We start from the raw sequence: 17,319 nt of genomic DNA on the forward strand, positions 1-17,319 counted from the left end.
AAGCATTCAAACACACACACACACACACACACACACACACACACACACACACACACACACACACACACACACACACACACACACACACACACACACACACACACACACACACACACACACACACACACACACACGCATGTACGTGCACATGCAGTAACGCTTCACTGACTGGAGTGAAGTTGAGGGAATGTCAAATTTGTCTAAAAGTTGGTTTTGACAGCAGGATCTTGACGAGAGAAGAAAGATTCACATTTTTCTCCCTAAGCAACAAGCTGTAGAGAAACAGACTGATGTTGGACCCACACACACATACGCATACACACACTGCATGCCTGTGTGTGCATGTGTGTGTGTGTGTGTGTGTCAATTAAACAGTTAGCACAATTCTGCAGGAGTTCAGTACAGGTCACATAAAGGTGTATTGATCGTGCCTATACCATTGCCATCTCTGACAACTTTGGGTCAACAATATATTGGCATGTATTTCAGTTTACCCTTGGTTTGGCGCTTTTCAATAAATTGAGGCCCCTGGGCTAGTTTAAGCAGTCAACATAAGTCCACAGGCAACATGCACTGGCCTCTTTCAACCCCGTGCAGTATTTTTGCCTCATGTCTAGTCAAGTCAATTCTTATTTATTCAGCCCAGTGTCAAAAATAACAATTGGCTTCGGGCTGCTTTACAATCTGTACAGCTTACAGCAACCTCTATCCTTGGAACCTCAATTTGGATCAAGAAAAAACTCAAGGAGAGCAACATAGAATGGCCCTGCCTTCCAATACCCATGTACTTTTCTGCTATTTAGCATGGTAGAAAAAGATTAAGGATTTCACCAATAATCAAAAATACCAAAATATCGAAATTTTTAATGTTGAAATCAGCATGCTTTTTTTTTGGGGGGGGGGGGGATTCTGAACCACAATCCAGTGCGCACTGGGAGGGCCGTCACATCGACAGAGCCTCCGTATGAAAACAACCAGGGACACAATGGATATATGAGCAAGAGGCAAGATCAACGCAATGTTGCGAGGAAATATAGAAATACAAGTGTATCCCAATTGCCTACTGCATCCTAACTAGAAAAATCTTAAGATCAGCTGTAGTATGTAGTAAGAGTGAACAAAGAAAGAGTATGTTATTTGAAACGCAGGGAAAGTCTCATTCTTGTTCTATATTCTTATATCCACATGGGATATTCTCCCCTGGGGGTGACAAGGTTCAGAGTCAACACACCAAACAACCATGGTGTACATATCCCTCTGTCAGCTGAAGCAAAGCCTTGAGAGCTACTTCAGGAAGTGACCTCGTGTCTGCCGCTATACACTCACTTCTCATACATCAAAGCGACCCTGTGCATAGTGGTGTACTTAAACTGTCAATGCTGTCCCCACGCCTGCCACTACAAGACTTACTGTACCTGAACGCGGTACACTTGCTGCTACAGCTGCTGTGCATAAAGCATTTCATAAGCCCAGCCACTTCACCCAGACATCCACCTGTAGAAACTGATTCTATGATGCCCTATGGGGGGGGGGGGGGGGTGATATTTGACAAGATCAGGCCCTGAATGCCAAACATCGATAGACACAGTGTGTTTACAAAGAAAATCCATTCAATGAGAGTTGGCCCATTGTAATGAAATGTTGGCTACTTTGCGTAGAAATAGATGGTTTCTTTAGTTAAACTGAAAGTGTCCTTGATGTTTGTACCAATGATGAGCTGACCATCTTCTTATTTCTTTAATACGGCTTCCGCAACAGGATCTCTTTGTGCCGGAGTCAAGACTACAACATCTTTCTGTCTGGTATGATGGTTTCACCGTGTCAGTTCAGACGACTACAGTGTTAATTTTGGCAGCAAATTCTGATTTAGTCTTAGTCTTAGTCTATTGAATATCACACCATTTAGTCTTAGTCCTATTCAAGTCATCTGAAATCTTTTAGTCTTAGTCTAGTCTTAGTCTACTAAATATAAGCAGATTTTAGTTGACTAAATCTACAGCGGACTTCGTTGACTAAGTGTTTTTTTCTTCATTGAATGGTATTAAGGTTTGAATATGCAATACAGACACAGATTTAATGGTTGTAATACAAAACATGTATTCTATTTCATTCTTAATAATCTCACATACAATCAGTGTACCTGACTGGAGGGGGGCTTTAAGAGCCTTTGCCCGGGGGCCCATTATCTCATGATCCGTCTATGAACCAACTGGATTCCACAATCTTTTTGCGGGGAGCATGCACAAGCATTATTTATAAAAAATAGAAAATAAAGAAAATTAAAAAAATAAGTGGGGGGCCCACACTAGGTCTTGAAACGGGCCCCGAGATCGTTAAGGCCGCCCCTGGGCAGCAGCATGCAGTTACGTGCTGATAAAATTGAGCAACTGCGCTTTCCTTTAAGCAACACTGCAGCCGCTGTGTGTTCGGACTTCTTTTGCATCAAAGCCTTTTTGATAATAAAATGAGAGGTTTTAATTGAACGCTGTCCATGCGTCGGAGTTGATTGTAACTTACTCGGGTGAAAACAGAAACTAACGGAGGGAGGCGGCAGTTTCACAGTTCATTTCCTATATAGTTTCGCAGTCAGTTTGGGGACCTGGCTCTGTGTATTCAAGCTCGAGACATAGCCTACTACAAACAGATCGCGGAACTTAGCCGTTCCCCTAGACAACGTTAACGGGCAGGATATCCCTGACTATCATTTTGTCCATCAAACCGCAGAGTTTTTCTGCACGTCGGCTCACTCCACCCGCTCACACTGGCGAGTTCACCCGTCGATTTTCACTGACACAGGGCTGCATTCGCTGCTTTGCACTGATTGGATTTCTTCCCAACTTGTCCCACAAAAAGAGTAGTTCTGATTGGATCTCTTCTCCATTCGTCCCGCCCTAACAGTTTAGTCTCGTTCCTATTCGTAGACTATAGTGTCAGTTATATTCGTCTCAGTCTTCGTCATCATATCTGCCTTTTTATTTAGTTTTTATTTAGTTTTCGTGCGTGAAAAAGGTTTGTTGACGAATATTTTTCGTCATAGTCTTAGTCTACGAAATTAACACTGGACGACTATAAAGCGATCAAACCGTTCCATGGTCCGGAGTAAGGGTGGTGAAAAAATTTGATTCATATTGTGCAAACATTCTATTAAAAAAAAAGTGGCCATCATTTTCCACAACGCCTCATAGCACAGAGTGGACTGGAGGAGATCCTGAAGCCCTCCTTTGAACTGAATCGAGGAATCAATTTTGAATCAGGAATTGGATTTAGAATCCAGCTTGACCCCAAGAATCGGAATCGGATCAAATTCTGTGATATCCAAAAAAGATTCACAACCCTAGTCCAGAGGCATGCCAGGCTAGACGTTGGTGACCCATCAATAACTGCCATCTTCAATGACGTGCAGGACCTGTAAAATAGTACGTCTATGTGTTGAACACATAAAGACTATATTTTGCAGTCGGCAAGGTAGGATTTTAATCTTGATCCTCCAATCACACCAAATGATGGGAGTAAATATGTGGACACCGACCCTCACATTACAAAGGTCGGTCTCTTTGGACACATTGTTAAGTCCAGTAGATTATAACAGCCAGTATGACTAGAATAATAACATTTCCCCCCTTCACCCTGATCCAGAGGGGGGGTCAGAGGGTTAGGGTGTGGAGCAGACAGGGCTTAATGAAAAACCCCTCAGCAGGACTTCATAAAAAACACCTGCTGATTTAGTATTCGTTTAGGATTTTAATTAATTCATGTAAAGCTATAGTGTGTAACTTCCATGCCCCCCCCATAAAGTATCCTGAGTAATTGCAACAACACTGTCGGTGCATCTACATGAGGTAAAGCCTCAGTGATCGCACATGGATTTTATTCCTTCAGCTGTACGTCCAGGTGTTGACTTAGCAGTAGACAATCAACAACTGGAACGTTTCGTGTGCGCTTCTTGAGCTCCTACGCCAGTGTCGGGGGTGGGGGGGGGGAAGCTGATAGGCTTTATCAACTTTGTGTCAATTTGGCGATGGCTTGAACGTAAGCGACTATTCATTTTTTGTATGAAAAAGCTACGCACTAATAGCTTTAATGAATAAACCGTTGTCCCCTCCGAAATATAGGTTGAGAAAAATATTCCTACTTCATAGGCAAGTGTGATGAGATTTTAAAGTGTCAAGCGGCTGTCGACATCACTGATGGATCGGGCCTTGACCTGGGGAGCCGATACATAGCTGAGAAATATCAATCACATGCAGAAGAAATAAACGGACGGAAACTAAATGAGGTCAGCTCTCTGCGGACTGTCTCAACCTTTCTCATCGTGGTACATAAATTATGATCGGCCCTTCAAGAAACATTTATCATTTTCCACTCAAACTCAACATCAACATATGAAATAGGTCAGAGCGCTGAAGCCAATCTTTTTAAGCTATGTCTTCAATCACTTGACTAGAAAGTCTCTAAATATATAGACAGAAGTCATGGCAAAGTGCAAAAATCATTGCGCAAACAGAGGAGTCTAACAAATATTTAATTACAGTGTTGTATTGATTTCATATTAGGTCGACAAGGGGCTATTCAAACACGCTCGTACAAAATGACTCAACAGAATCAAAGGTCGGCTCTGAACAACATTAGTTTTAAGAAAAAAGTAATCTCTTGCTTACAGAGGCAGTATAAGGAAATTCTCCGGTTGGCAAGAAAAAATGCACTGATAAAATGCCGAGATTGTGGAAGCCAAAAAGTGCCCTCCGTTGTTTGAAGGTTATCCCAACTTTGTGTTTCCATCTGCTCAAAACCAAAAGCAATTTCCATGGTATTTGGAAGGTACAGCGCACAATCAGACCTCTCCAAATAATAATATTTGATAACCTGATACATTTTTTCATATAGGTAGCTATGGTTAAAATATGGACAGTTTTCCCCATGCGCCCCAGGTGTTTTTAGGGACTAAAAGAGAAAATTCTGCTTTTCAAACTTGTCTGTAGTTCAGCTCTGGCCAGTTTTTGAACTGTGACTATAGGGAAGTGCTTTTAGATGTCAGCTTCACCTGCATTTCAGTTGTAACCTCTGCTGTTGTAGTAGTATTTTGTCTCAATCTCTGTCAGAAATCAGGTGTTAATCTGAGGTGAAAATCGGCCCACACAAGAAGATGTGGACAGTGTTGGTCCCACTGGGTCAGGGGTTCAGGCTTTGCACAGAATCAACTCATCATCAAGGTGCACAACTTTGTGTTACTTGCCAAGCTGTCGTGAGGAAAAATGGTTGCTCATGACAGGTAGATGGATGGATGGATAGATAGATAGATAGATAGATAGATAGATAGATAGATAGATAGATAGATAGATAGATAGATAGATAGATAGATAGATAGATAGATAGATAGATAGATAGATAGATAGATAGATAGATAGATAGATAGATAACAGGTTTGTAGCTAGTAATGGAGGGCCACTTTGTTTACATACCCTTTGTTTTCATACAAGTTTACAGAGCCTAGGCTGTGTATTAACACCAAGGGTAGCGGATCGCGAGGAGTTATTCACTGATTTTGACAAAAAGTGATTTTTCCTTTAATGGTTAACCTTCGGTCATCATTGAAAGCCTTCCAAAAAGACACCAGGATTAAACAGTAACAACTTTTCTGTGGCAGGAAGTTTAAGACAGTGAGATCATTTTGCGGTGCACCTTTTTCTTTTTTAACTTTAAACCCCATTTCCTCTGGCTCATCAAAATACATTGTGTGGTGTCAGCAGTATTGGAACGGGGGAGCTCTCGGTTTTATGAAGTGGAAAAAGGCCACAGCGCTATACCATTGCCGTGCAACATGCAAATGTAGCCTCATATGACCTGAATGCGGTCCACAATGATGAAACCAACATCATCACAATCTGCAATTAAACACATATTCAACATGTTGTTTGATACATTTGATATGCTTTATAATAACGTTTAAATGACAGTAAATGTATAATGTGGATATACTGTATATAGTGTTGTATATCATGGTGTATGTTGATGCATCCTAGAGGACATTCTCTCTCTCTCTCTCTCTCTCTCTCTCTCTCTCTCTCTCTCTCTCTCTCTCTCTCTCTCTCTCTCTCTGGCTCATTAAACTGTCTGCTGCCTTTTAATGGGTTGGAGAAAATGAAAGAAGCTGATGTGATGTAATTGGCTATTATTGGACGTCATCCAAACTCCACTCAAAGGTTTGTCTCAACCGGCCACGCAGTCTTTTGTTTGTTTGTTTGTTTGTTTGTTTGCCTTGGTCTGCATCAAGTTGTCTTTATTCTGTTGTTGTGCTTTTAATGGCTGCTGCAAGAGCAACAGAGTATTTGCATATTTTAAAAAAATACTCTTTTCCCCTTTTTTTGCATTTTGTGTTCTGTTGTTTTACCGTAGTCAGTTCTGTTTGTTCTGTGATGCCCTGTTTTGTCTGTTGTTTTTTTAACTTGTTTAATTGTATTTTCTTTTAACATCCTTGTCAGGGGACTACAGATGAAAAATTGCCTTTTGGCTAATTCTGGCATTTTTAACCCATGTATGATCATGTGTTTTATTAATTTGCACTGTCCCCTTCTTAAAAAAAACTGAATTGACTTTGATACTGAGGAAAACTCAACATTTTGATGGTTGTCGGGCAAATTCTGAAGGGGTTAAGATTTAAGATGTATAAGTGGAGCTCTGGACATATCAGATATCATGTTACAGTCAACCTGACACTATGGGTATCATAGTATTTCATGGAAATCAGAGAAGAAATACAGTTTTAAGGAGGCAAATTAAAGCATCATATTAGCTAATGGCGCTTTTCCACCGCACATGTAGCTCGACTCGACTCAACTCGACTCAGTTCAACTTGGTTTGGTAGCAGCACGGGTCGTTTTCCACTGCAAATAGTACCTCCTGAACGTGGGCGGGGTCGTCATACAAAGGGGCTGAAAGCCTACTCCGGAGAGTAGCAAAGCAGAAATTACGAGCAGTTGTTGCACTATTAACTGAACCAACCGCCAAAAACACGGATGAAAAATGTTTAAGAAACATCCCCCTTGTATCTGTTTGCTAAAAGAAATAGAAGAATATTGTGACGGGCCATTAAAAGGGAGGGTTGTGTCCCGATGTGTGACTCTGCCACTCAGTCAGCTGTAGGGATGCGTCACGTACATCCCTATGCACGTAAACATGGGCATGATAAAGTTGACTGTTTAGTGCTTGTTTCAGTATACGTCTTTTCAAATGCAAGCCGTGTCTCAGCCTGAATATTTTATTGAGGTAATCAGTTCAGTCCGAGGCTTATGTAACTGCTCGCTATCACGTCTGTCCCAGCTGGCTACTATAGGCTATTTAGCCTAGCTGCTAGCTGCCCTACATGTCTCCTCTCGTATATATTTAAAGTAAATTCCCCAACAACCAACACAGCTGGGTGAGCTTAGCGAATATATGGGGGAAAAAAATCGGATCCGTGATGCAAATCAAATAAAAGAGACAAAATACACTCAAAAGTCCCGGAGAGTTGGGGTGAATTAACCATGGACATATAAAGAAACAACAGAATGAAGCCGAATGAGTCTCTGGCCAATCAGAAGCATCGGCATACGGCCGGCCACTGATTGGCCAGAGACTACCGTCTGGCCAATCAGCGGTCGGCCGCCTGCTGACGTCACCTTTTAGCATCGGCTCAGCTCGCTTGGAACCTAGAGCGAGGCGATACCAAAATAAAGCAGCCGCTGCAGATACCGCCAAAAATGCGAGTTGAGTCGAGTCGAGTTGAGCTGATACCATGCAGTGGAAAAGCGCCATTAGTTTCCCTGTGCTTTTCAGTAAACCAGCGTGCGCCATTGCCCCACCCTCAAACCTCTGCCTCCCATTGTGGAAACATTTGTTGAATAAATGTTAAATACAAGGTAAATGGACTCCACTTATATAGCGCTTCGTCGCTGATTTTCTCAGACCCAAAAATCAGCCGCCAACCCTACAACCAGTTGACGAGAATGAGCTCCTATTGACATTAGAAGTTCAGTATGTGTATGTATCAGGTATTATTAAACTGCCTGTGCATTCATATTTAGGGTTTGTGTGTGTATACGCATCCCCTGGGGGAGCAGTTATATCTCTCCAGCTTTGACTGTGTGCCATCTGAATAATCTGCCCGCTGCTTTAAAATCATTAGTAATGATGAATGGACACGACGTAGTGATGTGATTGGCTATAAGGCTATTAGCAGGGCACCAACCCAACTCTATAGGTCTTTGCTTTGATTGGCTGCTTTGATCTGTGTCCATTTGTACAGTATACATGTAACTTACTGGACTCCGCTGTCATTTTAATGGCTTCTAAAAGGCACGTTTCCCTTGAGGCAAAAAAAACCTTGGCACACACACATATGCAGCGATAATGTGGGGATATTTATATATAGATATACAGTACATACATATTTGAAGAGCACATCAATCAGTGAAATGAGAACACATCAACCAGTGAGCAACTGTTGACTGATGGCAGTGTCACAGTTTGCACGTGAGTCACATTAAACAGCCGTCAGTCTTTTGCAGTGCGGAGACAGAAAAACGTGTGAAAGCTCTGCTGTTAAATGTTAAATGGTTTTTATGTCGGCGAAAGAGTGAGCTCAGACTGTCTAAAGCGTGAGCCGACTTAACCAAATGTTAAAAAGCCTCCTCTCAAAATGTCAAATATGGGCAGTTTCCGGGGGATTAAGTTTTCCCCATATTACCCTGTTTATCACCATGAGTGGAGCAGGTGGGGGTTGATGTGAGTGTGCTGTGGGTGCAGTGCAGAGAAGTGGACAGAGAAAAGGACGCAATCAAATAATAATTGAATGTTAAAACTCACCCTGGACAGGACCACTTCTAAGGTGATGTTCTGAGGAGGTGCGCCCGGGACTGTGGAGACACACACACACACACACACACACACACACACACACACACACACACACACACACACACACACACACACACACACACACACACACAGTGAGAATACTGTATTATTCATAGGTCAGAGATAATCGTGGCCGGTCGCACCTTCATTAAGAGAAGAAGCAGTTTGTGTTTGGTGTCAGATCACAGCTGTCAATCAATCATACTGATGACACACACACACGGCAGCAGCTACCACGCCGGGTGCAAGCTACCCATAGGAAGCAATTTGGGGTTCAGTGTCTTGCCCAGGGACACTTTGACATGAGTCTAGGAACAGCCAACCCTTCAATCAGTGGTTGACCGCTCTGCTCAGCCACAGCCCGCCCCCCTAGTGCTTTATACAGTGTGATTGATTGGCGGTTTGTGTTCGGTGTTAGATCACAGCTGTCAATCAATCATCCCGAAGATGAGACACACACACACACACACGCACACACACACACACACCAATGTAACCCTCCTCCCTCTGAACTGTCAGGACATACGGTATGTCTGATGCGGAAGTCAGTCCCAATTTCTTTCCTGTTGTAAGCTCATAAAAATGTGTCAAACACTAGAGATCAATCAGTTACCAACACAACAGGAAATGAACCACAACAAAGACAAGGAAGAAGAAGAAGACGGAGGAAGATGGATGGCAATTAAGACGAAGGCAAAGAGGAATAGCTGCAAAATAAATAGAGTGAGAAAACCAAAAGTAAAATAATAGGAAAAATGTATTTTGAATGATGAGAATAAAAATGGATTCAAAGAGGGAACAAATGAGATGGATTCCGACTGACTAACAAACCTAAAACACAACCCCTCCGGCCCTCTGGCTACGGATGGCGTTGGAGGCATGAAAAGAAGGTAAAGAAGAAGAAAAAACAGAGAAAAACAGGAAATACAGAGAAACAAAGAAAAAAGTGACAAAAAGACTAAAAACTATAGGTGTTGGAAAATGCATGGGTTTATGATAAAAAGAAGGCAACGGACAGATGAACGAGAGAAGCAGATGGAGGAGTAGAACACGGAGACAAAGAGGATGAAGAGCAGGATGGAGAGGAGGATGAGGAGGAGGAGGAGGAGGAGAAGGAGAAGAAGGCAGCAGGCGTGTGGCTCTCTCTCCCGAGAAATCAGAGACAAAAGTGTGGCGTTCAGAATTGGGAATCAAAATGTTTTGATTTGAATGAACTCCTGCATCCATCCAACCAGAAGACGCCTGATTAACTGTCGGCAGCTTATCTGTTGATTCAGCTGCTCGCCGTGTGTGTGTGCATGTGTGCTTGTCCATGTGTGTGTGTGTGTGTATGTGTGTTTGTTTATGCGTGTATGTCAGTTTTTATTGTGTATTCAATTAGCCCACAACTCATTGTTATCATCGAGAAGCAGCCGGGAGATCCACAATACAGCCACTCTGCATCCTTGTGTGTGTGTGTGTGTGTGTGTGTGTGTGTGTGTGTGTGTGTGTGTGTGCGTGCGTGCGTGTGTGTTTGCGCGTGTGCGTGTGCAGTATTGTTTCATATAATTTTATTTATTTACATTATGACTGCAGCTGGACAGATGCCTGGAAGTGTATTACCGATGATAATCACGGCTGAGCACCAGTTGGCAGCTGGATGTTTAAGATGAATGGCGTTCCATTCATGGGAGATATTAAAGGGCCAGTCTGTGTAGACCCATGTAAACCCATGTGTAGCCCCCTCCTCCCTACCAAACATAACCCACAGGACAAGTTATTAGCTTTAAGCACTTTTTAATCCATATTAAAGCCACACGCTGCATTTAATTCCAAGTTCATTGACTTGCTATTAATGCACCCCTACGCACTTACTGTACATGCGTTTCTACTGTCAAAAGTTGGAAAGGCCACCAAGGTAAGCGAACCGTGCCGTACCTATTTCTGTCACCTGTTTGTTGGGGTCGGAGCCGTCCTAAAGGGTCCCAAAGGGGGTGGAGCTAAACACTGCAGTCTGTTGATTGGTGGACAGAATCATAATTTCTGTGCTAAAAGATAAACCGCCTTGTGTAGTCAACTGGACAAGAGTGAATAGTGTAATGTATAGAGTGGGCTACATTGTGCTATGTCACCATACAGTAGTTAAGTAGTTACCACGGCCAGCATTGTTTAACAGCTCTGACCGTCCAGCATATATCCCTCCTACTAAGTAAGAGTACTACTTTCAGCAGTGGAAACGCAAGCCATATCTAGGGTTAATATTCCGTACCAAAGGGTGCCGTTCCAAACCGAACTGTGCTGCTCAGTGGAGACTATAGGCATAAGATCTTACCTTACATTTAAATTACAGGAACAACTCTGAAACTAACCAAACATGACTGCGCCATTCAGGCTAAAAGTCATATAATGCTAATATAACATATCCTTTCTCACATGACTTTACTTCAGCCACTCGACTAAATAATGAACTCTCTTTCCCTCTCTTTATGTGTGTGTGTGTGTGTGTGTGTGTGTGTGTGTGTGTGTGTGTGTGTGTGTGTGTGTGTGTGTGTGTGTGTGTGTGTGTGTGTGTGTGTGTGTGTGTGTGTGGGTGTGTTTGTGTGTGTGTGTGTGTGTGGCTGGACTCCATTAGTGTGTCAGGCTAAGAGGCTAAAACGAAGCAGCTCCTTTCTACTCCTCCAGTTTAATTAAAGACCCCAGAGTCGCCTTAATGAAACTACTGACAGCAGGAGAGAGAGCAAGAGAGGGAGAACAAGAGAGAGAGGGAGGGAGAGAGAGAGAGAGAGAGAGAGAGAGAGAGAGGGAGGGAGGGAGGGTGGGATTGAGGAATGTGTTGGGGAAAAAAATAAGATATTGTTCGGATTTTCTATCTATAGCCCCTTTTACACAGAGATTGCGGCATATTGACGGAACAACATCACTCCAAAATGCCGGCGTTGCTTGCTTCTGTGTTATTTACACAGAACCAAGCAACGCCGGCCTGCTGGCGCATCAGTATCTCCTTTTACACAGCGTTCCGGAATGAAAGAGGTGCTTGTAAACTGCGTCTGGTGTGACGTAAACATTTAGCGCCGCGCCGGTCAGCTGCTTTAACAACAACACTGAATTGAGAGCAGATGAGTGCTGGAGCTTGCAGTAAGAGGGCCGTATTTTACTGTCCCCACGATGTGCCAGTTGATCTCGCTACGCGCTGAGTCCAACATCACTGGGACTGTTAACCAAAACTGACGAAATCAATCCGCTTCACCTCTGTGTCTGTGTGTGTGTGTTTGTGTGACAGGTTGGCTGTGAGCGAGTCTCTTTTAGGGTGACCAGATCCCAATTCACCAGATGTGGGACAAAGACTACGTTTGTGCGGGACAAAGTGCCGTTTTTTTAGCAAAATAAACCCGTGTCACCACCGGTAATGCCAGAGACACGGCTTTCTATATTAAAAAACACTATCTTTAGATCAGCGCGCAGCTAGTTAGCTAAGAGCATTAAGGCTGCGGCTTCACATTAAAAGCATTTCACTGGCTTCACATTAGCATTTCACTTGACAAACGTGAGTTGGCTTTTATTTTGAAGTAACAGGAAAGTAGACGCTGAAGCTAAACCTTCACAGAGCCCATTGAGTCCAGCAGCCCCGGCAGAGCGATACACACACACACAGACAAACGGACGGAGAGACGCACACCCACACACACACAGAAACTGAGACTGCTGTCTCCTCACAGCTATAGAAATACAGTGTGGATATACGCTCAGACTTAGAATAATAGTGATCGCAGCCTAGCTTAGCCTAGCCTAGCTTTCCCATTGTACAACTTCTCCTGGGCAGAAATAGACTCATACACTCTGCAAAATGAAGCGCGGGGGTTTGGTTTGAGCAACGGACCTTATGATCAGATAGATTATACGCCGTTCCTTTTATTTGGTGATTTTTACGAGACATCAGGCCGCCGTGATTAATGTTAAACACACGTCCTTCAACTGCTAACATGGTCGCATGTTTAGAACGTAGGCTATGGAACGTCAAACGCCCCCCTGTTCCGCATCAACAAGCTGGAGCATTTAAACAGAGAGGCGGAACTGATAGTGTCGGGAATCTTACTACCCCCCGAGGTAGTAAAATTCCCGGAACTATTTCTCGCACCTTTCTTCCCTCGTTCCGCAACCGTCGCATTTACACAGCTGGGGGGAGGGCCGAAAGGCCGGCATATTCCCGGCTTTCACTGGCTGTGTAAAAGGGGCTTCTGTTTCCCCTGCTACTTCATCCAAACCAATGCTCTTACTCTCTCTTTCTCTCTTTCTCTCTAACACACAAACACACACACGCACACACACACACACACACACACACACACACACACACACACACACACACACACACACACACACACACACACACACACACACACACAGCTAGAGCTTCACACTGGGACCAGTTGAAGCCGAGACACACACTTCAGACAGCCGAGTGCACTTTAAAATATCCGAACACTGTGTGTTTTGAAACATCAGCAGACTGTTTTATTTGTTTTCTTTGTTATATTGATTTTTTATTCATACCCTTAATATACAGAGATTCACTTTGTAATGCTGCGTGGTCAATATTTTGGAAATTGTAATGGCCTCCACAGAAATGGTATGATCACTTGAAATGTGATGTACTCAGAATCCTAGCTGCTATTGACATCATGTCCTCAGCATTTCACCATATCCTCAGCATTTTGGAATAACTGTTAAGATGTGGACCTTTTTATATATAGGGGAAGGTGGGGTGATTTGTGCAACTTTTTACTCAAAGTGATTTTAAAGTGAGGCCTTGACAGTTATGTCTCCAACTCAAATATGTACATATATTTCAGGATGTTGTGCATCCCTGGCAATAAAAACTTTGGATCTGGAATAAACTGTTTAAGAAATATAGCTTTCGGAAAAAAAGTTGTCTTGTCGCACAAATCACCCCACGTAGTCATTGTGTCACAATGACAAAGTCACCATCATCATCTTTCTGGCCATCTGAACTCTCATCAGTGGTGTCGTTAAGTGGAATTGAGATGTCACTCTCTTCTGAGCTACTGTAGACAATCACTTTCTTTTGGTGACCAGCGTATACAGCCATGCCACTGGCACAACTCTCAGAAATGTACTTTGCACTAGTTGCTCCGTGCTTGTGGAACCAACTGCCACCTGACAAATGTGATTCCCCCTACATTTCTGCCTTTAAATCAAGGCTCAAAACCCATATGTACACCCTGGTGTTTCCTCCCCATTAACCTCTGCACTACTTACTTACCCCTGCACTACTATCTGTGTTTATGTGGATGTATGGGCTTTACGTCTTTTATTTTGGTTATTGTTATTTTACCTTCATTGTTTACCTACTGAATGCACTATGTACAGCACTTTGGACAGTGCAAACTGTCATAAATGTGCTTTTATAAATACATTTTACTTACTTACTTACTTATAACTCACCCAGGCCCTTGCGCACAAATCACCCCATCCCCAGAATTTTGGATAATAGGCATGATGCAGCAATTTAGGGTTGACATTGTGCTAATTATATAGACTCAAAGTGTAGCATACCAAAGCACTAAAACATGTGTCAAATGTTTTCAAACGTGTCTATAATTGTTCAGACACAATAATCAAAAAACCTTGATCATGGAAATTTTACTTTGAAAGGCAAAACACAGTTTTTTGAGCTTAAATGTGCTTATATTTTATTCCTTGTGTCTCCCTTCTTTACAGGATGAGTCAAATGGATGGCTCTTCTTAAATATGTGGTCACATTTCCAATTTCTTCCACGGTTTTCTAGAAACAATGGGTTTTGCAACTTCCAAAATGCACAAATCACCCCACCTTCCCCTATATATATTTTTGTCAGTATTTAAAAAAAATACTTGCTAAGGCCCCGGATGTGACTATTGTTGTGAATGCACACTGAGAGATCTTAAGTGGAACCCAATGGGCTATCTGTTATGAAAGTATTGCGAGCCACTGACTATGTACATGAAGTGTAAGTTCACTAGCACTGGAATTAACCATTTATAACAAAATATTCTAAAGTGGGAAACGGCTCTGCTCTTTGAAGGATTTTTGGAAGCCGCAATTATAATTTTTCTCAGAGAGCTAAATGTGAGTTCCCCTTGATCATGAAACCAATGGGATGTTACAGGCTACACTAGTGACTGAGTGAGTGATTGATTCATAGGAAGGGACCTTTAACACAGAGTTTTCAAACCGACTCAGAAGCCTTTAACAGTAGATCTCCTCACTGGTTTATTAACCCCTCCTCACCCCATGCCATTTCTGAGCGTTTCTTGCTTCTACTGTATCAAAAGAATATGTGGTTGTGAGTTTTTGGCCTAACTTCGGAGCCATTTTAACAAATTGCGGGAGGTTCTTTTAAGGTACATTCAAGGACAGTTGGAGATCTGCGAATCTGGTCCTTATTAAGGTGTTTTTGAAAAAGGGTTGAAAAGACATACCTATTGGGCTCAGCAGGGTTAAAAGACAACAATCTTCACAGAAACAAGGAGTGAAAACGCTGTTGCAAATAACCTTGTGTACAGCTTTTGTATGGGAAAGATAGATAGATAGATAGATAGATAGATAGATAGATAGATAGATAGATAGATAGATAGATAGATAGATAGATAGATAGATAGATAGATAGATAGATAGATAGATAGATAGATAGATAGATAGATAGATAGATAGATAGATAGATATAGGATCCTGAACTCAACATAACAGTTTGGGCCTGACTAATTATGATATGATGTCGCACTTGTGTTCAGCGTTGCATTCACTTACTCATGTACTGTATGTAAGTTACTGGAACCATGGAAAGATGGGGAAAGGTTAGGGTAGAGCTCACCGTCTGATTGGGTGGTGATGCTGGCCAGCTCTGAGGGCGTGCCCGGTCCGTAGCGGTTGATCGCCAACACTCGAACCGTGTACTCTGTGAACTTGTTGAGGCCGTCCATCTTGTAGTGGAGTCCGTTCACCTCCACACTCTGTAGACACACGCGCACGCAGCACGCACGCACACACACACACATACACACACATGCGCGCACACACACACACACACACACACACACACACACACACACACACACACACACACACAAACGCAGGAGCACAATGCATTAATGACCCTCTGAACCCTTTTATTCATGCATTACTCTGAACCCTTTTATTCATGCATTACCAGGCATTTGGGCAGAATTTTTTATTTTTTTTAAAAAGGATGAACCAAATAAGCCTCATTACCATTTTAAAACTCTATGGGACAACATTACATGGCACATTTGATAAGTGTCTTCTATATATTCATTTTAGAATTCCAGATTTCTTCTTTTTCAAATGTCATTAAATGATAAGTGGAGGAGACTGTGCATAATTTTAGGGGGGGGGGGCATTTTTACTCATCATGATAGGACTTAAACTGCGTTCAAAGGGGGGGGGGGGGTCATTAAGGGTGCTGACCTGCTCTTTGCCGGATGGGCTCTCGGTCCACAGCAGTCTGTAGCCCAGGATGGGGCCGTTGGGCTGGGCGGGGGCCTCCCAGCTCACCTGCACAGAGGTGGGGGACAGGGCCTCTGCCTGGAGAGTCTCCACCCGGCTGGGAACCTGGACTGTTAAGAGACACACAGAACAATGCATTATGTTATGAAACATCAAAATATATAGTCCATTTTACATTTTTACTATAACACTCAGGGTATGTATTTATCTAACTGCATTCAGGAAGATAGCTAAAATGATCTGATCGCTTACTACTTCTGCTTTAAGTGACTTTCGTGGACACACAGTCGACTCAAAAACAGTGAATTGGGGACTCTTTTGCAACTGGGGACAAAATGTGTCCCAAAATGCTAAAACAGATTTTTTTGGGGTCGGCGAGTATGGTTAACGGGTTAGGGTTGGATCAAGATTTGGGTTAAGCAAGTAATCGTTATGGCATAACATAAAATGAATGTAACTGTATAGAAAGTCCCCAAAAGTGACCAAAGACAGTGTGCGCGCGTGTGTGTGTGTGTGTGTTTCTTACGGTCAGGTTTGGTGGTGATCTTGAGCGGGGCAGAGCTCTCTCCTGGCCCCACCTCGTTGTAAGCGATGACCCTGAAGCTGTAGCTCTCCTCTGGCTTCAGGTTGGAGACGGTCAGCTCTAGAGACTCCGGCTCCGACACGTTCACTGACCGCTCCCTGACGCAGGAAAACACAGTGTCAACACTCAACTGAACAGTTTGCATTACAATTATTATAGCACAGATATAAAAAAAAAAATCTAAAAATTTGTATATCTTCACCACCATCTTGTTTTGTTACTCACATATCGTTATCATCTATTCTTATTAATTAATTTAATATTCTTATTTGTCTTATTAAAGTAGTTCTGAGGAACTTTTAAATATTTCTTAAACCGTAAAAATGTTCCTCTGGATCAT

General features: G+C 42.7%; 1 protein-coding gene across 1 annotated transcript in view; it reads right to left on the reverse strand.

The window, feature by feature from the left end:
* The window catches only part of dcc (DCC netrin 1 receptor), a gene marked incomplete at its 5' end in the record, with an annotated part of 197,397 nt that overhangs the window by 90,373 nt on the left and 89,705 nt on the right, over window positions 1-17,319 (reverse strand). Inside the window, 4 exons of the mRNA XM_080047014.1 lie at window positions 8,842-8,891; window positions 15,744-15,882; window positions 16,358-16,506; window positions 16,923-17,077. Of these exons, the coding sequence (XP_079903140.1) occupies window positions 8,842-8,891; window positions 15,744-15,882; window positions 16,358-16,506; window positions 16,923-17,077 (493 nt within the window). The remainder of the gene's footprint in view (window positions 1-8,841; window positions 8,892-15,743; window positions 15,883-16,357; window positions 16,507-16,922; window positions 17,078-17,319) is intronic.

The sequence above is a fragment of the Ammodytes marinus genome (assembly GCF_949987685.1).
Source record: "Ammodytes marinus genome assembly, chromosome: 18".
In the NCBI taxonomy this organism is placed as follows: domain Eukaryota; kingdom Metazoa; phylum Chordata; class Actinopteri; order Uranoscopiformes; family Ammodytidae; genus Ammodytes; species Ammodytes marinus.